We start from the raw sequence: 25,244 nt of genomic DNA on the forward strand, positions 1-25,244 counted from the left end.
CTTCCAATTGTGCAAAGGGAATGGAGAAGAGAGTATGAAAGATGCCAGGAAGCAGGAATTCCTCAGATCTGATTGGCCGTGGAAGGAAGAGGGAAAAAGTAATCATTGGTTCTAGGGTCTTCTATGCCTAACTATGCACTATCTCTAATCATCCTGTTCTTTTAATATATATGTATGTTTCAGATTCATTCATTCCACCAAAAAAGAAAAAAAAGATAAGTTGCATTCTGATCAGTGCCAGCTTAACAGTGAAATTTAGAGTCATTCGTTTAGGGGAAAAAAAAGCACAGACAAAATATTTTACAGTATCTATAATAAATGCAAAGAAATCAATACAAACAAAACTTGGCTTTAGCAAACTGTACATACATAAATATCTCTTTTTTACTATAACGTTCAATTTTTTTCACATAAAGCCTTCTATGATATTATTTATTACATCTAGTTTTTCTTTATATCTTTAAAAAAGTGCCTTTTTAGATTTACAGGTTGTGCTTCTAAAGCAAAGATTAGAACATCATGCCCAAGAGGAAAATAAGGTAAAAAGGAGGCTGCCGTATAAGCTCTTAAAAACTGTTATGTTACAGGGTTCTAAAATCTCTTCAGCACTGGTTGGTGGGTAGATTGTACGATACTGACATGGCGCTTGGGAGGGTCATTTATTGGATAAATGGAGCAGCACCATGGGAAAGCTGCCCAGATAGTCTACTGAAGTCCTTGGCTATGCATAGAACGGACCAAAGGCTCAGAATTCACGAGTCCAGGGAACTTCGGAGGTCCTTACTCAACCTCTTCAGAGCCAAGGCTCAGAGTTTCAAACCAAATTCCTTCCAAACCTTCTGTGGTCTGTCTGCCCTCCTGTTATTGTTGGTCCTCCACCTCAGAAGCCAGGATCTGCACACACAGGATGTGGAGGAGAGCTGAAGCTGCCACGCCGGGGGCTTCTGCCAAGATCAAGGTCCTCCTGTTGACAGTTTGGGACTGCTTTTGGCCCAATCCGCCTAATGCTCCCAGCATATCTGCAGATGGCGTCGGCTTGGTTCAGAGCGGGGGAGGGCCGTTTGTGTATCTGAGCATGGGGTGGAATGACCGGGCAAAGTTGTTGGAGAGGGCGCAGCTGTAGTCCTCCTCCGACATCGGTACAAGGCAGGCCAGCCCAATGAGGAGCAGCAAGAGAAGCTGAAGGGGAAGAGCTGCTCGGAGGACTCTCAACAGGAAGGCTCGGCCCGACCGAGCAGGCCGAGGCTCAGAAAGGGAGGAATCGGAGCCACCTTTTGTGGACCTGAGAGGAGAAGCGACATAAATAACTCGAATAACTCAACTGTTGGATGGATGCTGCTTTTTGCTTCTGCACCTTCCTGGAAGCTAAGGCCCATGCCAAGCACAACCCAACCTGGAAGTTAGCTGCCAGCCTCCCGCGGAACGCCCAGGTCACTCCCCACCACCAAATGAAGTTGTTGGAAACTGCACTGATGAAAAATATACATTTAGTCAGTCAACTAAAGGTAACTAATTCGGTTCAAATCCCACTCCTCTTATCCCTTAATTTGGTGAAACATTTTCCATCAACAAAGATAACTGCTCTACACATATTCTACCATCATAAATTAAGTAGATCCAGGATAATTAAAATGTGACAGTTTGATGCAGTACATTTTTGGTTTAAGAATATCAGAAATATTGTTAGGCAAATTAGTTGCTGTCAGGATCATACAAAGTATCCCATTTAGCCATCCTGGATATGCCAAAATCCATGTAACAAGAATAAAAATGGCCCTAATCATTTTGCACAGACCCACAAAAGCTTAATTAATCTTAGAGTTTACCCTGGTTTCATCTTGCACTGAATCAGCATCTGGCCCTGACGTCACTGGGTTCCAAAGCTGGATGAAGGAATAGCAATGAGGTTGTCTATAGAACAGCGGTGTTGGGTGATATGGATTCTAGGCTGATCCTGTCCCTCACTCTGCGACTTTGGAAAATTTTCTGAGGAGGACAGATTGTCATCTTGAAGCCCCATCTAGACTCAAAGTTCCGAGTTTTTCTATCTCACTTTTATCTTCCTTTTAAACACTGCATTAGAGATTAAGCACAGATTTCAGAATTCCTAAGAAAGACTGCCTGTGGAATATTGAATATGAAAGTAGGTTCTGAGTTGGGTGCCACTGTTTTCTTTTTGTGAAGAGTCATTAACATTTTGTTTCATTAGGAGTAGAGAAGATGAATAAGAAACGTTATTTACAAAGAGGCATTCTGTGTATACTCACACCCAGACAACACTGAATGATCAAAAAAGAATAGATATACCAAGGAGACACATTCCCACACACCTAGTATGAATTCCCTAATGGTTTTCATATCACTAAGAATAAGGATGTTGCATGTGAGGCCATTGGAAAAACATGAAGATATAAAAACTGTATTGGTAACTGTAGGTTTGGCTCATAAGAGAACAATATGTTTGTAGTTCCCTTATTAGCTGTTAATTTCTGAAGACACATTACCGTAATATCAGTAGGGAATAGGGTGGCATCAGAGAAAATAAATGTTAAAATAAAAAACAGATATAATCTCCTTAAAAGGGAACAGAGGGACTGCTCAAAACTCTTTTATTAAGCCATCAAAGAAACATGGGAGACAAACAGACTGGTTCTGCAAAAACCCCAAGCAGCCCTGCACCACACCAGGTTTCTCGTACCTTTCTTGTAGTGTAACGAAAAAACAAATCACTGGCCTAAATTGGAACTGTGCTCTTTTCTGAAGTCCACAACTAATGGACTTGTGTAACCTTGAATGACTCACTTTACCTCTGTGTGCCAACCTCCTTGTTAATCTCTTCACATTAGAATAGATGGTCTTCCAACTGTTAAGTTCCATGTTTTATGTGTTTTCTGCCTTCTACTAATTTGTCAGTGTAAATAGTCTCCCAACCCAGAAGCCACAAGCGTTCAATCACCATCTAGTGGTCAAACTGATTAACTGCCCTTATGCTAAGACTGATGAGTTATTCCTTAATAAGCTGAAACGGAGAAAAAAAAAATGTACGTTTTGTGAAAATACAGAACATAAAAGAAATATGTCATATATCTTATTAATGGAAGGGAAAAGAGAAATTTCTTGAGTTACCTGAGAATAAAATATTCATATTTAGATAAGGCCTTAGAGAGCATCTAATCCATTTCCTAATTTTTAGATAACTAGCCAAGGATAGTCAACGTTTATTCTTCTAATTGCTAGGCAACATTCCAAGCATTTACCTTGGCTTCTATCATTTAACCCTCACAACATTCCTCTGAGGTGTGTGCTTATTATCTTCATTTTATAGGGGATGAAGAGGAGGCTCAGAGAAGTAAAAATAACTGGCTCAAGTCTACACAGCTAACAGGTGGCAGAACTTCGATTTCAACCCTGTGATTTCAACTACTAAAACTTGGACTCTATACATAGAGTAAAGGACTTGTTCTAAATCCCACAATTAAAGGAAGAGATCTATTTAACAGGAATTCAGGGTGCCAAAATCCCTGCCCACCACACTCTCTGCTCTGCAATGTTTTGCTGGTTGGTGATATGAAGGATGACCATGCAGCTCATGTTTATGTCACAGGTATCTCACATATAGAAGTAAAGAATACTGCACTTATATCCTAAAATATGTGGAAGCAAGGGGTTACTTCCTGTCTGAAATAATCGCCTCTAGTCATAAAGCCTCGCAGTATCACACAGATCATCAAATCAGTGCATGGACATGAGGACATTTTGTTTTGAGGCAGTTGTATAATCATGGGCCAATAAATTAGTCTCTCTGGCCTTCAGTTTTCTCATTTGCAATAATGAGGGGTGCATGGATATCCTTAAATTGTTTTGGCTCTGACAGTTTAAGATTCAATGGTTTGCCTTAAAGTGCCTTGAGAAGGATGGGATAGCTACCCACAATCTCTGGACTGAATTTTTCTTCAATATATCCTTCCCTTGACTTGAAAATATGTCTTGGCAAAAAACACTCACCACCTGTAGCTGGATGAGTTATAACAGAAGGACAGAAGAGAGCTCCACATTTCCTCTTTATTAAATATCTAACTAACTAATTTTCATTAGGAAATTAGTGATGGGTAGATTTATGCATATCACCAATAATATAATCTGACATAGCTGAAGAGTCCTTTGTCAATTATTAGCTTCTTTGAGCAATTCGGTTAAAGATCAAGATCAAAACAAGGGCTGCACGTTGACTAGCTTATTCCTGAGAAAAACTAGAAAGGTCACCATTTTTGGAATATGGGCTCATATGTTATAGAGTCTGTTAAAAGACATGGCACATTTAACAGCATCAGAGCACTCTTGTATTAAAATTTAATTTGTGCATGACTTCTAATGTTGAAGAATGCTGACCTAAAGAGAAGTAGTGGGCTCAGTTAGGGACAAAGGGAACACACAGTACTTAGTGACCGTCCATGCAGTTAACTGCCCTTGAAAATGTCCAATCTATCTACTGAGAAAAATGCTCACCCCCTTGGGGTAACTCCCGGAGTTTCAACATGCCCAAAGTTGCCTCTTCAGGGTGAACCTGTCTAGAGATTTTATTAATAGTACCAACTAGTTAATGATTTTGGGCTAAGGGGTACTTTTAGTATTTATCTGCTGATCTAAAATCACCTAACTTTCAAGAGTATTGGGAAATTCGATAAGGGAAACAACAGAGGCAACTTGTTGACTAGTCACTGGTCATTCTTCACTGGCCTTATTCTTATACTGACATAAATGGATGTCAGTTTAGATTGTTTATAGAGAAAAAATTAAATGTGTGAACTTACTTCAGAAACTTAATCAAGGGAGATATATCAGATAATTCCATTCAGAAAAAAAATGTGCTTATTCTGTACAAGTAAATACATATTTATTTTTCTCATTCCCCTCACTCCTTCAAACTTCTGGGTAAATAATTGCCCAGGAGTTGTTTCACCTCTGTTCCAAAATCGCATACAGTTGTGGGGGAAGGAGAGTGGTGGGGAGGGAGCAGTACCTACCAACACATCCCACAAAGGAAACTGTATGTGACAAACAGATGTGAGGAGTCGGAATACCATGCACATAGAGTGTGACTCACTTTGAAAATTTTACATAATCAAGGAAAATAAAATGAGTTAATTTTGTGCATGCTTCCTAAAAGCCAAATGAAAAGAAACTTTCAATTCATTTTGTTACTTGTTGGCAAACACTGGCAGTGCGTAACAGGAATTTATAGTGCGGAAATGTCTAGGTTGTCCATGATCTTATTGCCTACTCTTATGTGAACTGCCTTTGAAACCCAGTGTTTCCTGGACTTGTGGTTCAGAAGACAAATTTCCAGAATCAAGTTAGGGCTCCAGACTCCTCTTATTCTAAACCAAACATCCTGGCTAGTCCTAAGCTACTTTAGGCAGCCTGGGGTGGCCTCTGCCCTGGAACTGTTGTTTGAAGCATCCTACTCACCAAGAGCCCTTTAGTAGAGCGGCGTGGTTAACAAGGTAGGGTTCAGAGTCAGGTGGGACCTGGTTCAAATCCTAAACCTTTATCCCTCTAATACCCAGTGTCCTTGTGTATAAACTGGGGAATATAGCCATATTATGGGGTTCTTGTGAAGGTTAAATGAGATAACATATATACAACACCTTGCATAGTGCTTGGAATACATGAAGTACTAAATAAATGTCAGCAGCTTATCATTATTATCTGTACAATTGTACCAACGGTGTGCTGGGGGTTGGCTGAATTCAGCCTCTTCTCTCAGGAAAATATACCTGCTTTATGCATAGTGCTTTCAAAAATGTGATGAATTTCTCAAACTGCCTGACTTGTTCCCAAAGAAACACCGGGAAGGCCTACCTCAAAAGAGTGAAGGGGAATCCCACTGGACACTGACCCCACAGCTGTCCTCGGGGCATGGGCAGCCAACCTGCCTAAGAGGCGAGACTGCTTTGTGCCTGGGCTCTTTGAATGCTTTGAAAAAATAGATGTCCAGGGTCAGAAAAGACTTGAAAACAAATTCCACAAGAAACTGAATAGTGTTTATAGTGAGACCCCAGTGTACATGCAAACCCCACTGCACTTACTTAAATATATGTGACCACCTTGAACAAGTTTTACAATGTGGTCTCTCTCCCTCCCTCTCAGCGTTTCAGCCAGTCATTTGCCACTTCCCATTCATTCTTAGTTTTCTGTAAAGAAGGTGCCAGAGACCAAAGGTATTAGGGCAATTCTGCATTTTACAGTTCTAAGCTTTAGAAGGAAGTCATCAATTCACACTGTCTGGACTACAGAGCAATTGTTCCTTTGTTTTGTTGGAAATTGGAGTAAAATCTTCCTACTTGTCATCTTCAACTCAGTGACAGTAGAATTTTGCAGAATTATTGGCAACAGGGCTAGAAAATGTTAAGTCAGATGTAGGAAAAAGGTACCAGCTGGACCATCATAAGCATTGCTTTGAAAACATGCTTCTAAAATATGTTTAATCTCAAACAAAAATAATCAAGACAGTGATTATGAATATATGCATGGAATTTTAATAAGTGCTAGGGAGCTCCTTGTAATGATGTAGGGAATCTCTAGATCCTGAAACACTGCAAGCCTTTTAATGGCAGGAATCACACTGTATTCATTTTGTAGGCCCAGGGCCTACACAGACTAGGCGTTCAATAACTGCTGGAATCACTCCATATTTAGGTTTAGAACATTATGTGAGGGCACAGAATCAACTCCATCAAATCAAATTGAAATATGTATTAGGCTAGTAAATTATTAACATCTGACTTTAAACGACAAAAAACTTAAGTAGCCCTCCCTTCAAACTAACACTCAGTTTCTTCCAACTCAGCTTCTTCTTCCAGGAAGAATACATGTCCCAAATTTTCCCATTGCAGACTGCTGGGGGCAACATTCTAAATCATTTGTGCTTCTGCAATAACCTTTCAAATTTGCTGGACCAGTGCAAGATCAAACACAAGATATCTCAAGTCTCAAAGTAAAGGAACACCGTGACAGCCTGGTCTGTGGGTGAAGTTCATTCTTCCCCAGCAGACTCTGCCATTCATTGTCAGAGTTGGGTGCGCCCCAAACAGCAGTGCCAAGGAGTAAGGAAGCCCACGAATGTTCAACCACAACCTGACTGCCAAGGTGTTTGAGGAAGTTTGCCATTCAGGTGAAGAATATTTATATCCCATTCACTCTTGAGTAGCAAAGCGAACACTGTGCTGAATGCTCAGAAAAATGTTAATCAGCAGTGGTGGACAGAGCAGAGCCGAAAGGTGCCTGGTGGGTGTCGCAGTGAGAACGTGGCTGTCGCCGTCGCAAAGCCCTGTTAGGAGGCACGTGGACGCACTTGCTGCCCTAAGAAACAATGCCCTTGATGTTTTCAAAAGATCTGGGTGGCTGTCTGAAATAATTGGGGGAGCAGATAGATGCAATATTTGGGAACCCAAGGGTGATTGTTATTGGTGTCACATAATAACATTAAGAGCTATTTCCTTTCTCAACACCATCATTTGTATCACCAAAGAATTGATCTCTGGTACCCTCAAAGGGAAGCTAGGGGGATATTCTTTATCTCTGTTCACTGCACATCAGCAATTTGTGGGGGAAAGATGGACTACATAACACGGTGATCTGTCTACAGCCCACCACTGTCTTTCTTATAGGGGCTGAGAAAACAACAGAGCATCTGCGGCTGGTTATCACTAGCTTCCAAAGCCCTGTGAGTTTTTCTCGATATTTCATTATTGCTATTTCATTAAGGATAAAAAAACAAACAAATAAAAAACACACAAAATTGTCTTCAAACTAAACCAAAGGGTAAAGGAAAAAAAAAACAAACATAGCAAAGGGAGGCTTAACACCAGAAAGCATATTAAAATACATTCTGTAGGACTTCAGCTGAGTGGGAAGGACCAAATAAAAGAGCCAGTCCCTTCAAGCACACAGCTGGAAAACTAAAACTATTACTCAGGGGTTGTTTACAGTTCTACATTTCCTCATCCCCACCCTCCTTCCAGGAACTTAGATTGCTGCTCATGGTGATAAGTTTCCAGAGCGGCAAAGTACTTTAACAGTGAACTGCTCGGGATTGGAACGCAAAACCAGCTCTGAGGACAGTGTTTTCATTTTCAAGGAAGTTGTCTGGGGAAACATGAACTGATTGGTGGAAGGGCAGAGAGGCACAGACACCACACCAACAACAAAGAAGGCAAAGCACTGCTCACTGCAGGGGCGAGGGGACTGCTGGAGGCAAGGCATGGAGCACTGAGTGGCAGCTGTGAGTGGGCTCTGGGGAGGTGGCCGGGCGGGGGCGTTGACTGCTGTTGGTTCCAGAGTGAAAGCGCCTGCCAAGGGTTAGGAAAGAGAGTGGCTGAGTGTGCTGGCTGAAGAGTTTTAGGATAAGCAGAAGAGAGAAGGTGTTTATAGATTTTCAGTGAAGAACACCAAATTAGGGCTTGCCGTTTTGAGAATCCAAAACCCACAATCTGGATAAAACACGAAAATAAAATAAAAAGCTGGGGATGTTAGTATATTTTATTCAGATTTGTGGGTTCTGTGAGTGGTAAAATAATTCATTGATCTATTACCTGTCTTATTGTAAAATCTAGAAATAAAGAGGATGATAAAAGTCTGCCGCGAGTCCAATGGCAGCTGTGCCACCAGTCGTACCGAATCTTTATCAACATGGAAAATACCATTTGATGAAAAGTATCAGACGGGCTATGCATGGCTGAACAAAATTTTGGTGGGGTCCAAATATTTTGTGCTTTGAGATTTACTCGTACTTTCCATTTAGAAACGTCTCTTCCAATTTCTTAGGAAAGGGTGTGGACTGAAATGAACAATTTCCCAACTACCATGAGGCAGACCAGATACAGGCCTGCCTAAATTACGGACAATTTTCATCATCCTCTTAGAGTTCTAGAACAGTGTGGAAACCAGGAGAACGAGGTACCTGCTATGTGGACTGCTGACAGAGGGTCCAGGCTGTGAGAGACTACACTTGCCTCGTGGCTGTTTGCAATGAACAGGGGGTAAAGAAAGAAGAATGTTCAGTCCAGGCAAATAAAGACAAGCTACTAATGAAAATTAAACTAAAAGTGCAGCAAAGGAAAAATAAATCAAATGAAATGATTGGTACCCACAAATTAAGGAAACTGGCTTTTCTTCTGTTGAAGAAGTAAAATTTACATCTATATGATTAGTCATTGAAAAAAATCACAAGTTGAGGTCCTGGAGCCCATACCATGGTGGGCACATGTCCCCCCACTTTTCATAGTAGAAACTCAAGTGACTCTACACTACTCAAGAATCTCTGTATATTTACTTATAATAAATATAAAATTCACTATGTCATATCATGTATTTCAAAGAAACTTTATGTATTTTTTCACTTTTTAGAACACTGAAACAGTATTAAAATTCTTGGTAGATAAAAATTAATAATGGTAACATGAGATTCTTTTTTGTAGTGATGAAACCCAACAAGTTAAATATTCAAGCTAAAGAAAAGCTAAAATTTGACTTGAAAAGCCAGTATTCCTTCACATTCTTAAACTAGGATCTATAGGAAACTAGTGAATGTAAAAAACAATCCTAAAAAAGATAATAACGTTTATCAGCATAGAACGTGTTTATAACAAAAATGCACAAATGAAATCAATCCTTCTACGAACTAAGGAGAAATGGAATGAACATAATCATAAAGCCAGACCAAAAAAAAAAAAAAAACCACAAAAAACAAAAAACAAGCTTCTAATTACACAGAGAAATCAAGGTATAGAGGGCAGCAGGGGTCGAATTTGTCTTCTCTTTCTCATTGTGTCCCAGTGAGGCAGCCCCCACTGTAGGTCTGTGGGGAATTGGCTTGGGTCGTTGCCACTTTAGGGGCAGCACAATTGCCAAAATCCTTCAGGACCACCACTCGGAAGCTTCTTTGCTTGAGAGTCAATAGAACTTCCATTTGTGTCATCCATTCAATAGTCTCAAGAGCGTTCGTGTTTCCGTCCACCTCCGGCGGAGGCACTGCTCTAAGTGGCAGCCCACATTTTTAGGGTGGACATGGCGGTGGTGGTTTGAAGGAGCCACCAAAGGGGCAAATGAGCGCCATTGTAGAAATGGCCATTTGAGCAAGAAAAATAATTTTTTTCCCTGCATACCAGCCACACGTTGAGTCCTGCTTCTTTTGAAAAACAGAACTGCTATTTTCCATTCCCGAGCGCATGCTGGCAGGGCACGCCGCAGGGCTGAGGAGGCGCACTACCCTGTGTGACAGCCCTCTTCTGTCTGGGGACCTCTGCGGGGCAGGAGGAGAGCCTGTGGACCCTGTGGTCGGTACAAATACTGTCACTCCCCAGTGTTCCCTCCCCCAGGACAACTGAAAACGACCAGTGCAAAGTTACCGTTTTCTGTCTGTTTGGGGTGCTTCTTCCCGAGGCAGGGCTCACAGATCCCGAGGTGTCTAACTCATCAGCAGAAGACCAGGAAGACAAATCCTACGTGGGAGAAGATTCTTTTAACAACTCCTGTCCCAAAGCCATGGGGCTCTGTAATGTGCAATGTATTTCTCACTCCACCTCCATCCAGCCCCACCTCCCCACCATATCATTCCTTAGGAAAAATGGAATCAGACAGCTCCAAGAAGAAGGGGACCTAATTCTCCTAGTGTATTGGGATTTCCAGGTTGTAAGTTTGGCCCTTCTGGAAAATAAAACGATAGCTTTGTTATTGCTACGTTTCACTTATAGCTTTATTATTTCCTAGCGACATGGAAGTAAATGAGTTGACATCGGCTTGGGAGGAGGAAGAAGTTTGCCTTACAGCTGCAGGTCGTTCAGGCTGGAGAGAAACCAATTCATTTGAGTCAGAAACAAAAGGTAGTCATCCAAGAGTCTGCCTTTTAGCAGCAGAGAAATCGTATTATTTCTGGCATTGCTGCTATTCAGAGTGGATTGTTCTTTTGCATGCATACAGAAGGGCAAAGTGTGTATTCATGACAGGATTTCACAATCGTATGTTTGAAGTCTTACCAAGCACTGCTGTACCTGCAAAAGCATTTCTAAAAATTAACAATAATATCACGATGCAGTAGATTTAATAAAAAAATATAAAAATAAACAAATAGAGGATTCTTTTATGAATTCACTATTATATATGTAAGGCAAATTCATGCCTTAGAGGTGTTGAATACAAAACTCATATGTAGCAATTATAATAGTTTGCTCTACCATGGCTGTGTGGCTGAAAATGTGTGAATTTTTAAGTAAACAGAGTGAAATAAAATGACACAATACTGGTAGTAACAGGGTTAGTAGGAACAAGTACAAGAGATCTTTTTGAATTAATAGAATCAAAAGTACTGTCCTACTATAAAAGTTTATGAGTCTGCTTTTTTATTTTGAGATAGGACTACTTAGAGTGGTGATTCAGAGTAGATACTCCATTCTGACAAGTACTACATTCGAAGTCTTTCTGAAATGGATGAAGATGATGCTTCTCTTGTCTCCAGTAAGAAATGTTACACAATGACATTTGTTTAGAGCTTACCTGCTGACTGCTTGACATGTCTAATAACTTCTCCAGTTCTTTGATGTGACGACTGACCTCCTTCAACAGAAGTTTGAGCCTATTTCCAATAACATGGACTTTTTCTTTGGCTTCTAAACAGTCTGTGCCTTCAGCATTCACCAGCAGTTGGCAAGACATGTCTTGCAATGAGGTCACTTTGAGCTGGGACTCCAACAGTTCACGCCGTATTTGCTACATATATAACAAGAAATATTTTTCTAAGAATTTTTGGTAATTGGCCTAAGTTCCGAAAGTGTAGAATGCCATCACTTTAACTTAGTGGGCAGTTATAACACCTGAGTTTTTGCATGTGGCATTCACGCATTAAAGGATGCAGCAGCCTGTGGCCTGTGTTCTAATCCTGCCTCTGTCAACAATATTCTATAAGACCCCTGACCCTCTCTGATCTCAGTTTTCTCATTTGATGCCTGGTCCACAGTCAAGTTAAGGTTCAATTGGTTAAGGTATATGAAAGTACTTAAAATATAGAGCATTATGTGAGATAGAAGATATTCTTTTAAACAGAAAAGTAAAACATTAATATCTAAATATAGCAAAACTCAAGTATGCATGAGTATCCTTTGATATCTAGTCAAGATTTGAAAAAAGATTTAGGGTGGTTCATCATTCACAACTTAATGCCAGAGGTCAATGTCAAGTAAAAATGCAGCTGCATGGCTATTTCTTCTAGGTTTCTAAGACCCTTCTGGTACTCAGTTAAAAGGTACCAATTCTGTAGCTTAGATTAGTGAGTATTAAATGTTAAGAAAGGACATTTTAAAAACACAGAAAGCTACAAAATGCATAGCATTTTCTCCTAATGGAACTCAAATATGCTTCCTTATCTTCCATAAAATCACTTAAATACACTGTACATTATACCTTCCAAATATCCTTGTATAAAAATTTACACAGTAAATTTCCTTTTGGATTTAGTGCTAGAAAAAGTTTCTTACTCCTTGAGAACCGGTATGTTTTCTGTTTGTCAGATAATGGAAATGAGTTAACTTTTCATGTTTCCCTTTTTGTCATAGCTTTCAGATAACTTGGCACTAAGGCTGGGTGCGGTGGCTCACACCTGTAATCCTAGCACTCTGGGAGGCCGAGGCAGGAGGATTGCTTGAGCTCAGGAGTTCAAAACCAGCCCAAACAAAAGTGAGACCCCGTCTCTATAAAAAACAGAAAAAATTAGGCGGGCGTGGTGGTGTGTGCCTGTAGTCCCAGCTACTTGGGAGGCTGAGGCGGGAGGATCGCTTGAGCCCAAGAGTTTGAGGTTGCTGTGAGCTAGGCTGATGCCACGGCACTCTAGCCTGGGTAACAGTGTGAGAGTGAGACTCTGTCTCAAATCAAAAAAAAAGAAAACTTGGCACTAAGGTTCATGTTTAATCTGGTATAATTAATTCCTCCTAAAAATACTTAATTGTGTCTTTCTATTCTAATAGTTTTAATGTCCTTTTACTATAAGTCTCCAAATATACTTTGGGGACATAGATGTAACATATAAGGTTTAAATTAAAAATAAGTGTAATTCACCAGAAAGCTGCCTTAATAAAGACAAGGTAATTAAGATTAAGGACATCTAAGATTTTTACAATTGAGCAATGGCTTTAAAACCAGACTCTAAAGCTAGCAGATGTCATCTTCTATGCACATGTTTGCTTCACAAAGATTGGAAACCATAAGGAGTTTTTTCAAAGTGTAAAATAGAGACTGTAACACAAAAGGAAAAAAAATTACCATTTTTATTCATTTTACATAAGTGAAATGCAACCCTGCTAAAAATAACTGCAGCTGCCAGAGCACATACATCTTACCATAAGCTGTCTGTGATGGTCCTGGAGTATCTCCACATCGAGGTTACAATCAACAGGGACAATTTCGTTTTTCCTTCTGTCGATGTTCTCCAGCATAAGAAGCAAACCATGGCTCATTTCATGGAAATCCTACAAAAAACAGATGGAGTTTAAAACAGCTGTGGGTAATATGTTTTCTTTTCCCTCACAGCTTAAATTTCTATTCTTTCCAATTGCTACCATTTGCAAACGTACATTGGTTTTAAGGTCATACATACAGCTCCTTTTTGAGGAAGGGACTGGTGGTGTTATAAAGACCCGATCATGAGTTTATGTTCTTACCAAAGCATCTGATTTACTGCTTGGGGAAAAATTTAGACATAAGGAAAATTGTCATCAATATACTTTATTTCTGAAAAAAAAGTAATGTTATTATGCAGTTTAGAAGGAAGCACCTCTGCTCCCCTCTCTTCTCCATGTATTCAAATCTTTCCATCTTTTAAGGTCTAGGTCCAATCCCATGACCCCTTCATTCATCCATTTGTTCATTCATTTATTCAACATAAAGTTACTAAAGATCTCCTATGTGTAAGGCACTGGGGTGCAGAGGTGAAACAATTGTTTGGGTACTTGCTTTCAAGGAGCTGTTACTCTTGGGGCACATATTAATATAAATCTGAAGAGCAGGCTTCAAATCCTTCAAGATTTTCCCATCATGCTTAGAGTACGATGCAAACTCTTCTGTGATCAGATTCCTGACCACCTCCCTCCCCAGTCTTTCTCATTACTCCCTGCCCTGCTGACTATGCTCTGGTCTCACTGGCCTCTTTTCTGTTCTTAGAGACACTAAGCCCTTTCCTGCTTCTGGGACTTCCCATTTGTTGTATCTCCTTCATAGTAATATCCTTCCAGAGTCAGCTTAAGACCCACAGAACTCCCTGACCACCCTCCCAAAGTGGCTTTTTTCAGTTACTCTTATCAACAATGTCTGTAAGTATCCTGGTTAGCTATTTGCTTGTATTTTATTGTCTTCCCCAACAAAAGTAGAGGCTATGCTGTATCCAACGGCTTTGCCCTCTAGCTGCCACACGGTGGACACTCAGCAAATAACTATGGTATGAATGGATGAATAAATATTTGTAATGCTCATTTTAATGTTCAAGAAATGTCTGCCTATGTGCCCAGTAGCTATTTGCTGAACGAAGGAAATAAATGAGTCATTGGAGGAATGTCGGGACTGAGATTAACTTGGGAAATAGTCTATTCTTAGGCTGGAGAGAAGAGGAAGGCTTTGAACCTTGATCACATGTACAATTTCTCCAGTAAAATGAAAAATTTGGGCACAAAGTTATCTCACCCAGATACTGACTTTGGGGAGCAACTGCATCCCTCAAGAAACCGTGCTACCTCAAGTCACAGACTCAGCTAGTGTTGGGCTCTCAGTCACCTCCTGCCTAAAGCCCCACGGACCTGGCACTGCATCAGCGCATCCTGCAGCAGGCCCCGCCACTCCTCCAGCAGACAGCACACCCGGTCCCAGCGCCCATTCATCTGGGACAAGCGGTCCTGCAGGTCCCGGCTCTCCTCGCTGTCAGCCTGGGTGAACTCGGGGCTGCAGAGATTGATGGAGAGGATGATGGCTTTGCGGTGGTCTACAGATTTCTGGAGCTCCTGAAAAGAGAAAAAAAGAACAGTAATAACAAAAGCATGTTTTAAAAAAGTATTTTAAAACGTGTTTCTTTGTCAACCTCTTCCATTCACAGATTATGAATAAATTTCTCAGAAAGCATGCTTACATGTGCCTGTTATTGCTGCATTTTCTATACTTGGCCTATTAGGGCCCAATGGAGAAATAAACATGTCATAACATTAACAAAAAGTAGTTTAAACCCTTTAAAATGTTTCACTGAAATGCAAAGATCCATTAATTTAACTGTCCTTAACGGGATGTCTAGGTAAGAGACGGTGGGTGCACACCACTGAGAACTAGGCTGCAGTTGGAAGAAATGGATTAGATGGACACTTGACAACATGGTGGATCTTAAAAAAATATGGCGTAGAATGAAAAAGTTAGAAACAGAATGGAATGTGGAACACAATAGCATCCATACGTGCACACACACACACACAAATCCACATTTTGAAAGAATGCCTATGAACAATGAGTGACCATTAACCATTTCAGAATGGTTGCCATGGGTTTGGGGAATGGCAATTGAAAAACAGCAATAGGTGAGGGAGAAGGATAAGGAAAATGAAGGGGAGTCTTTTAGGAAACAAAGGTGACGCTGTGCAACGAACTAACTTGGCAGTGTCATGAATGCAACTCCCTGCGTGGAGGTTCAACCACAATGAAACAAAACAAAAACCTGGCTTTGGCAGTTTTGAGCAGCAGGAAACCTACATTTTTTTCCCCTAGTGTAATAAACCTAGTTCACTAGACCAATGGTGCTCAAACTTATGTGCCTACAAATGAAGTGGTGAGCTTGCTAAAAAAGCAGATTCCAGAGCCCTGGGTTCCGGATGTTCTGGATCCGCAGGCACAGTGGCCCACAGGATGAGAACACCGTGTCACAGGCCACATTTTTGTGATGGTAAAGAGAATAAATCGGGTATTTCATGAGCTAACCAGTTTAGTTTGAGTTCACAAAAAAGCAGGCAACAGATTTTTGGCTTTGTGCATTTTAAAAAAAATCCAGAACTCAATTCTAAGAACTGGAGCACATGATTCTGTATTAATATTGAATATCTGGGTACTGTTTAAATATCCCTGGATCTGGTTATGGTGAATAATCCTGGAAACCACATCTGCCTAGGCTTCGTTTTCTTACAGTTTCTCACTTGTCCTGTTATGTTCCCAGCTTGTCTTAATTTCTCACTTTTCAATAGGTACTTAACATGCTGTGTTATAGACACAGAGACATCAGAAGATCAAAAGATATTGTGGAAAATTCTTGATTATTCCACAGATTTATTCATAGAAAACATACATAAGAAAGATCAGGCAGGGGTGCAGAGGAAGGTGACTTTTTCTCATCACACGGGCTGACTTTCAAGGTTATATTTCTTTGCCCTAATCTGGCTGAGGTCTCAGACCCTGGCCAGCATTTACTTCATGAATTTTTAAGGAATTTGGTTATAATGCAATACTGCCTCACTAGAGTAATTTAGGGACTCTAGAGAAAAATTCATTACATAATGCAGATATTGTAAATTGCATCTCCCATCCAGTTGTACCTTGTCCTAAAACTTACAGGGCTGCTGCACAGGCCTTTCTATAAAAATGCAACTTTTGGAGCATCTATGGGGAAGATTCATTTCTCTGTTTGAAAATTTAAAACAACACAATCACAGAAAGCAAGCCACAAACACATCAACCCCAAATAAATAGCATATACCAAAACCATAGAAACATAAAAGCAGCACACACTTAATCCCTGAGCCCAGAGGAGGAGCACATGTTAATGTTCTCCTAACAATAAAACTCCCTAAGGGGTTTCAAAAGGAACCTGAGCTCTCAGTCCACGGGATGCTTACGACAGTCTCCACATACTAATGCACGTCAGTAGCTGCGTTAAGGAGGATTTTTAAGGTCTAGAGCTGGAGTTAAGGGAAGTTATCTCATGTACTATACCCACCCAGGCCAAACCAAAATCAAATGTAAATGTCAGGTGTTTCACCGCAATTATAGTTTTGTTTTATTTACTGTAGCAAAAAATTGCTTCTGCCACTATCGTAACCAGTTTCAGAAGTTTTGTTCATTGGAGAAGGTCAAATGATTTCATTAGGTCTCCCACTAATTCGTGCAGATACAATCTTGGAAAGGCTTTCTCTCCTGCTCTAGATGCAGACTTGAAGACCCTGGTTAGATCTGTATTTCCCTTACCAAGAGGTTAAACAGGTCCCAGAGGTGCCTGGATGTTTCATGAAACTTTAATGTTCATTTCTTAAAATACCAATTCATTAAATTATTTATAAGGTGGATAGTTCTACAGTGTGGTCCACCTTTCTGCCCTTGAAAACCGTCTTTATGGAACAATGGGGTTTGGGACGGCTGGGGGCCAGGAGGGCATTTTTGCTCATTTTTGTTAGAGGCCTTCCCTGCTGCTGAGTGAGAGTAGAAGAGCTCGAGCTAGAGGCTCCCTCTGAAGGGTGTTCCATGTGGTGGCTGGCTGCGCATCGTGGGAAAGGCGAGGGGCAGCTACCTTGAGCTTTTGGATTTGGCGCTCGATGGTCTGGATGTCGGTGCTGAGCTCCAGGCGCCGGAGCCGTTCCAGTTCCTCCTCCGTGTCCCCCAGCCAGGCCCACATGTTGTTCAGGTCCGCATTGAACTGCTGCCACTTCTGGAGGTTCTGCTTCATCCTCAACTCCTTGCTCAGGGCCTGGGCCTGGATAAGCTCCCACCGGTCAATGACACCTGCCAGGACATGCACAGAATGGTGACGGGGCCTTCTCCACAGACGAGGCTTAGGAAATCCCTTAAACATACCTTGGTGGCTAACTTTAAATAGCAACTGGAAAAAAAGTAATTCCACTGGGCATGTCTGTTGTTGTCATCTGGAAGTAACACTTCTATGAGTACAATGACTGTGTTTTTCCTATTTGCATTTTTAATGATAATAGACTGAAAAAAACCAGCTACATGAGATTTAACTCTGTCAAGAGTTCTATGCAGTAAGAAGTAGTCATGTGCACGAGGGTAACATTCAGGCCTTGGTTTCTTTCCGCAATAGGACTCTGAGCACACACATATAAAATGCTTGACTAGATACATTAAAGACAGTGCATTCAAATACATGAAACAAGAGAGAAAACCACCAGGAAAGGCACTCTTTACCTCCCTCTCCTGTCAGAGGAGATCATTATAACTTGGAGAGAGGTTTTCAGATAGAACAGTGTGGGAGGCTAAGCAGCCTAGTGGAACTTGACCATAACAAAGTGCTTCAGGATCTCCTATTTCACTCTTTCTTGAACTGAACGCCAGGCACTCACCAGCTGTTTGGGTCTCAGTACTATGCAGGTTAACAAAGCCAGGAAGGCTCTCTTCTTCCTCCTTCAGTTTGTGTTCTAATCTCTTCACTGAGTCTATACTGCCACTGCATTCGCCCAGGAGTTTCATCTGTTTACATATAAAAAACAGGCCCCTGTCATCAAAATTCTCATGAGTGCAAGTCTCTGGGAATATATCTTTGTAGTTTCTCAGCAAGAGAAGTGGCTGTTTTACTTCTCTGTGACACTCTACTAAAAATAAGCAAAGTTCAAAAACATGCTTTTTAAACAGGTGAAACATTCACACATACAAAAAGTGATGCCTCAAAGACATACTTTGCATGCATAATTTTCCATGAGAAGCCCTTTAAACTCATGAATCAAAACACATTAAACTGATCTGGGACTTAAAACTCAGAGCTCTCAGCTGGCAATGCAGCCTATACTTTTTTGGCAAGTTGCTCTCTCTTACTCTTTCTTAAACTGAAATGTGGGAAAGACAGTATTACCACAAATTTCATGGGAACATTTTTGTATTAAATTATTAAAATACTTAAGAATATAAGGCAATATCAAGCCAGCTGGTTTTTACGAGGAAACTCAAGCAATGTTTAATAGGTATCGAGGGATTGAATTCTAAAATCAAAAAGAAAAAGCTTCCAAATCCATTTTTAATATCATGCACAGTATTCAAAAATTAAAAGAACAAATCATTTCAAGGTACTCCTGTTACACTGAACTTTATGGTTCAAAGGTTGCAAAGCCTTTAATAAATCACAATGCTATTAAGTTACTTTGATTACTTTTGATTGAGGTTAAGTGTAATCCCAGTGATGTCAGCATGATCATCATAAAACTGTAGTAGCTCTGACTCGGGCGGGGCAAAGGTGGTATATGTAACCTAAACTTTTGTACCCCCGTAATATTCTGAAATTAAAAAAAAATGATTCACATTGTGAATCTTCAAAAGAACATAAAAAAAAGAGGCTTCATTATAATATAAGTTGGTATAATAAGCCAAACTGGGCAAGAAATAAACTCATGATTGATTACTCTTCTGTAATTGTGAGGATAATAAAATCAATATATATGGCTAGGATAGTTCTTTTCTCTGGTTTCAAAAAGTAGCATGTGTGAGTTGTGATTAGACATAAGGAAATTAATTTTTCTTTCATTTTGCTAAGTAGTCTTTTGGATGTGAAAGAGACTGAGGAAGGGAAGAGATTTACTTTAAAATTCTCTTCCTTAAGTATGTGTAGCAAAACGGGTAGTTCTCTGGAAAAAATTACGTGGCCAGTAACTTGAGTAGGGCAAATAACGTTATGATAGACCTTAGGATACACAGCCTATAGCTGCGTAAATAGAACTTGTAGTATACACGATGCCTTGCTAGCTTTTCCCCAAATCCCTCTTGTTAGTCAGAATTGTTTTCTCCAAAATGAGCATACTAAGAACAGAAGATAAAAAATTCCCAAGGTCATTAAACAAATCAATAAGTCCAGGAAATGAACTTTAAAAAACTGCACGTTAGTAATCTATTAGCTAGAATCTGCTGCTCCAAGGATAACCTTGGTCCAAAAATCATTAGTTGAATTTGAAAAAATGCCTAATGATTTTTGAGAGCCAAAACATTTTTTTTTTTTTTTTTTTTTACTTTCAATTAAAAGGATCTTCCTAACGCGCAGTGTGAAGGAACAGGCTGGTCATAACAACAGGTTCATGGACCTAAAAACCGCCCAGTTCTACTCAAAAGGTAACTTAATAACAGGGTTTTGTTTTGCACATCCACGTTCCCCAGTTCGGGGGCGGCATGGTGTTCAGAGACTTCATAAAGCCCTCGTGCTGCAGATGCACCGTTCCTTGTCACAGAACTGTGATTTCCAGGGACAGGTCAGGAGCCGGGTGGTCAGGGTACTCACGTAGCCTTTGTAGCTGGTGTCTAGCTCCGGCCCCGTGGGAGTTTTGCTCCGGATGATATTTTCGGTTTGCTGCATCTGAAATCGGCTATCATCCAGGGCTTTGCCCAGTTGTCGCATGTGTGACTCTAAGGCGCTGTGATCCCCTGCGGTGTCAACCACAACAATCTTTACTGGCCATACTGTTTGATTTATTTCAAGCTTGACATTCAAGGAAAAGTTTCAGAAATGATTTCAGGTACAGCAGCACAGAAATGGCGTGGGTGTGGGTAATTATGAAGCCAATTTAGTACTGTCTTAGTACTGTCATGTTGGTGGGTTAGACACTTAAATGGCCAAACCAATGCATGTGCTTGACTACGCGTCCTAGCAGACAGGACATTGCAAAGGCTCTTACCATTGCCTCTGAACAGCCCTGGGCGTCTGCTCCCTCTTCCAGCAGATCCCCTGATAATTATAATGGTGTCAACTGTGGAAGGCCTTTCTAAAAATCTGCGGTGGTGTCTATTGCGTCCCTGTCAGGAGGAGGCAGTGACTTCTCAGGCTCTTCCTGTACGCACTTAGCGAGCAGAGGAAAATACGCTCTCTGATTTTTCTTTGTGCACCTCAGAAGAAGACAGTGCCACTGAAGGCCCAGCTGCTGCATCATTCACTTAAGGCATGAATTCAAATTAACCAAGAGAAGAGTATCTCAGAGTAGATACATAGGGAGATCAAACTAGCAATGATTTGCTTTTATCTGAAATCTGAAACAAAACCAGGAGAAAGCTAAGATTTCAGCATTTCCATCTAGGTAGGCTCTTCTCCAGAGCCTAGAATTTCTGGCTCATTCTCTCAGAGTTGTAACACTTCCTTGCAAAATTGTAGTGTGTGTGTGTGTGTGTGTGTGTGTGTGTATTAAAGTCTTCGAACTGAACAGAACATTGATCATCAGAGTGGAGTGGAGCTAGCACAGGGTGAGAGCAGAACAAATATTAGTAAGCTTTATTAAATTTATTTTGAAAGAAGACCTTCGAAATACACCTAGGAGAGGTCTCTCACTAGGAATCACTCAGAACATCATCCTCTCAGTAATGCTACTTTTCTTTCTGCCCTGTGGCTTGTCTTCAGAAAACTGAAGCGTAAACTAGTAACTCCACCATTCAACATCCTATCACTGTGCTCAAACTCTATTCTCTCCGCCCTCCCACAAATCACTGACTCGGAAGTTTGTCTAGTGCAACACTAAGTAAAATTGCTTCTGTTTTTCTTTCTTTAATTTTTCTTGTTTTAGGAATAGTTCTGTCTTTAAAGGAAGACCTAAGGGTCAAGATACTGTGGAATATATTTTTCGATTCAAATTATTTTTAGGAGATAAGACTTCTTAAATTAAAATTGGATGCATTTTTAGAGCTGAAATCAGGTCTCACCCCTGTCTTACATGGGCTCCCTGAGATGAGGAGGATGGAGCAGTGGGTGTGCCCGAGGTCACTCATGCAGACTGGGGGTCTTGGGGCCAGAATCTCGTCCTGATTCCATAGCCACAGGTAGGTCTGCAACCCAGCAAAGCTGACGCTACCACAACCAAGCAGGACACGAGGGCATGGAGGGTGGAGACTGGGCTTTCCCTCTCATATCGTCTGCTGCTAATGGGCATCAGAGGTCTATATTGAGTGAGACCAATTACCATTTACAAGTTAAGAAGTTATTTCATTTCACTTGATTAGTGAAATCTTTTTCACGTGTTGATCAGCTGTTTTTTCTAGCACAGTAGTAAGAGAGGAGGGGTGTGCCTTGACATGCTCGAGCCACGAAGCTGTGAGAGACCCAGCAGGTGTACTAAGAGAGGAGGCTTGTTACAGGTGAGGGAGGGGGGACTGCTCTTGCTTTTTGTGCCTACCAGAGGTATTTTTGATTGCATTTTCTGTGAGTTTTACATAGGCCTCAGGGCTTTCGGGGATCGTTACATCTGCAAAAAGAGCACAGTCTAAGTTGACAGCTAAGTTCTGGAAACCTCGGCTCCCTTGTGGCAGGAAAATAACTTTCCTAGGGAAAAAAGGAAGTTAGTCATCCTAGACACATAGCTCTGGAGCACACAGAGGAAGGAGTGTGAGTATGCTCACCAAACTTTCCTGAAATGAATTACAGAAAGAGCTCATGGTCGTTGAGAGTGTTTTATGACCAGGTAGTAGTATAATCACTTATTTATCCTCACGGAAACCATACAGGGTGCCTGGAGTGTTATTCCCACTTTTTTTATAGATAAGAAAACTGGGTTCCAGAGGAATCAAGTTACTTATCCAAGTTTAAACATCCAGCAAGTGGCAGAACTGGGATTTCAACCCAGACGGCCAGACTGGAGGGCAGCACTGTCCCGTACGTTTCCATGCAGAGCACATGTGTAATTTTAAAGGTTTAACAGACACATTAGAAAAATGGTAAGAAACCTATAAAATTAATCTTAATACTATATTTTACTAAACAGATATATCCTATTTATAACATGTAATCAACACAAATACTAATATTTTATGTTTTTTCTTGGTACTAAGCCTTTGCATTCGTGTATTGCTGTAAGTGCATTTTCCACACACAGCCCATCTCAACTGGCGCCGTCACGTTCAAGCGCTGACAGTCCCCTGTGGCCAGTGGTGACATTGTGGACAGTGCTGCTTCAGATGCCACATGCCTGACTAATAGGCTCTACTGTAAAGACAACATAGAAATGAGAGACATTGTTTTATTTTTAAAACAGTGTCATTTCTTGGGAGTCCAGATATGAACCACCAGAAACAAACAGGAATTATCCCAGATGTCCTTTCAGAGAATGTATGAGATGCATTTACGAGTGCCACAAATTGGCCTCCAACTATTTATTGTATTTGTACTCCCCTTCCTTGTTCCTCTTTTTCTGGCTGTCCCTTCACTGTATATGTTGCTTGCATTTTGGTCCTTCTCAGTCCCCTCTGTACACTCTTCCTGTGGTATTTCCTCCGTTGGCTCCAGGACAATCACCACTGACATGTGGATAACTACCTGATTTGTACGTCCAGGTCCTGAACTTTAGCCCTACGCATCTACTGCTGGATATCTGCGTTTGGATATTCTACAGGTATCTCAAAATCAGGATGCACACAACCAAACTCATCACCTTCCCTGTCTCATAGCCCTGCCTCCCTTGCCCCGCTACACCACAATGAGCCCTACGTCTGTGGTTCTCAGGGCCTGAGAACATCTGCATATTTCACCAAAATGCCCAAGCCAGAAAACTGCCTCCATCCCAATTCAATCAATCTCCTCCTATGGAGGAGTCTCCTCATGATTTCTCACATCTCTTCCATTCTCTCCATTCCCTGTGCTGCTTCCGTAGTTCAGGCCACCATCCTACCTCTGTGCTAGATTATTAAATGTTTCATTTGGACTCTCTCCCCCGATACGCTCTCCTCCCTATAGTATCTAGACAGATACGATGTGCAAAAATGCATCTGATCACATTACCTCCCTCTGCAGATCCTGCTGGTGGCTCCCCAGTGCCTTCAGGGTAAAAGCCAAACTCCTTTCCATGGTGAACAGGCTGCTTTATGACCAGGACCTTATTTGCCTTTCCCGTCTCTACTTCGTTCACTCCAAGCTGCCCAATCAACAGTCTGGATATTCTGGGCAAACTTTAGATGACCAAAAGCAGCAAGACCAATCACAACGCAGGGAGGGCTCCTCTCCTTCCTTCCTCTGGACATTGCCGTGTCCACCCGACCGACTGCAATTCATCCTTCTGGTCTCAGCTCAGCAGTTTATTCTCTGAAGCCCTCCCCAGAGCTCCCGGTTAGTTTCCCTTGCGCCTCTACGCCGCCACACGTGCACTGCTATCCTAGCACCAAACAGTTCACAGGGTCATTTCTTATTTACTTACCTGTGTCTCACGCTAGAGTGTGAGCTCTTTGAGAAGAAAAGGAACCGTGTGTCTCTATCACTTAGCAAAGAGCTCATCTGCTAGTACTCTAAATATAAATCAGTGGAATAAATCAACAGCCATGCCAACTTTTGCATTTAGTAACACATTAATATCCAATTGCGTGCTTAGGTACAATGAACTGCTGACATGTTCCCAGGGCAGTGTTAATTCTCTCGCATTTTCCTTTGAGCTGGCATACAGGAAGGGCTCTTTCCTACCTGATAAGCCAACGGCTCCCCTGAGGTAGAAATCTTTGTCTTCCTGACCCTCTTCGTCCTCAGAGGGCAGGGTTCTGGACACTGCAGACTCCAGGTCCCGACTGAGGTCATAGTCATGATCCCACTCCAGGGGGATAGAGTCCACACTGGCGGGGGTGTCTCGCCCCGACCGCTCGCTCCGCAGGGGCTGGGCGAGCGAGAGCGAGGGGTTGGAGGAGGGCTGCGGGGAGAGCATGCTGTCTGCAGAGCGGTCGTGCCAGTGCAGGTCCGAGAGAGCCGCAGAATCTTCCAGCTCCAGCTCCCTGTCCGAGAGGTCGTGCTCATCGTCTGGGAGCTGGAAGGGAAGTCAAGCCAGCCTCGTTATTGCAATGGGTCCACCTGTCAGCAAATCTCAGCATCTGAGCTTACCTGGGCCACCGGTCTACCAAGTGGGGATAATTGTAAACTTCCCATGAGCAAATGAGAATCTTTTGATCACATTTAAAAATGTCTTATAAATTAACCTATGTAAGCTTCCGTTTCATTACTGGTAAAATGGGAATAAAAATCTACTTCGAAGACTTGATATAAGATTAAGTGAGATAATGTAAAGAAAGGCAAACTAGTACTGTGCCTGCAATATGACAGCTACACAATGACATATATCAGGAACAAAAGGATATTACTGAGAAAACTACAGCTTGTCCTTTTTACTTTATATACCAGATTTAAAATATACATAGAGGATTACAAATATTCGAATAATATCTCCACAGATAAGATGTGATTATGATAGCAATTAGGAAAATAGAAAAAAAAATTCACCTAAACCTAAACCTCACCA

General features: G+C 41.3%; 1 protein-coding gene across 1 annotated transcript in view; it reads right to left on the reverse strand.

The window, feature by feature from the left end:
- Positions 1 to 380: 380 nt before the first annotated feature.
- Positions 381 to 25,244, reverse strand: part of SYNE1 (spectrin repeat containing, nuclear envelope 1) — a 534,160-nt gene continuing 509,296 nt past the window's right edge. The window contains 10 exon segments of the mRNA XM_012646782.1: positions 381 to 1,282; positions 8,963 to 9,021; positions 10,410 to 10,502; positions 11,554 to 11,766; positions 13,389 to 13,517; positions 14,838 to 15,038; positions 17,573 to 17,784; positions 18,360 to 18,486; positions 20,276 to 20,418; positions 24,422 to 24,755. Coding sequence (XP_012502236.1) covers positions 1,042 to 1,282; positions 8,963 to 9,021; positions 10,410 to 10,502; positions 11,554 to 11,766; positions 13,389 to 13,517; positions 14,838 to 15,038; positions 17,573 to 17,784; positions 18,360 to 18,486; positions 20,276 to 20,418; positions 24,422 to 24,755 — 1,752 coding nt within the window. The 3' untranslated portion in view covers positions 381 to 1,041.

The sequence above is a fragment of the Propithecus coquereli genome, unplaced genomic scaffold (genome assembly GCF_000956105.1).
Source record: "Propithecus coquereli isolate 6110/MARCELLA unplaced genomic scaffold, Pcoq_1.0 Scaffold25, whole genome shotgun sequence".
Taxonomy (NCBI): domain Eukaryota; kingdom Metazoa; phylum Chordata; class Mammalia; order Primates; family Indriidae; genus Propithecus; species Propithecus coquereli.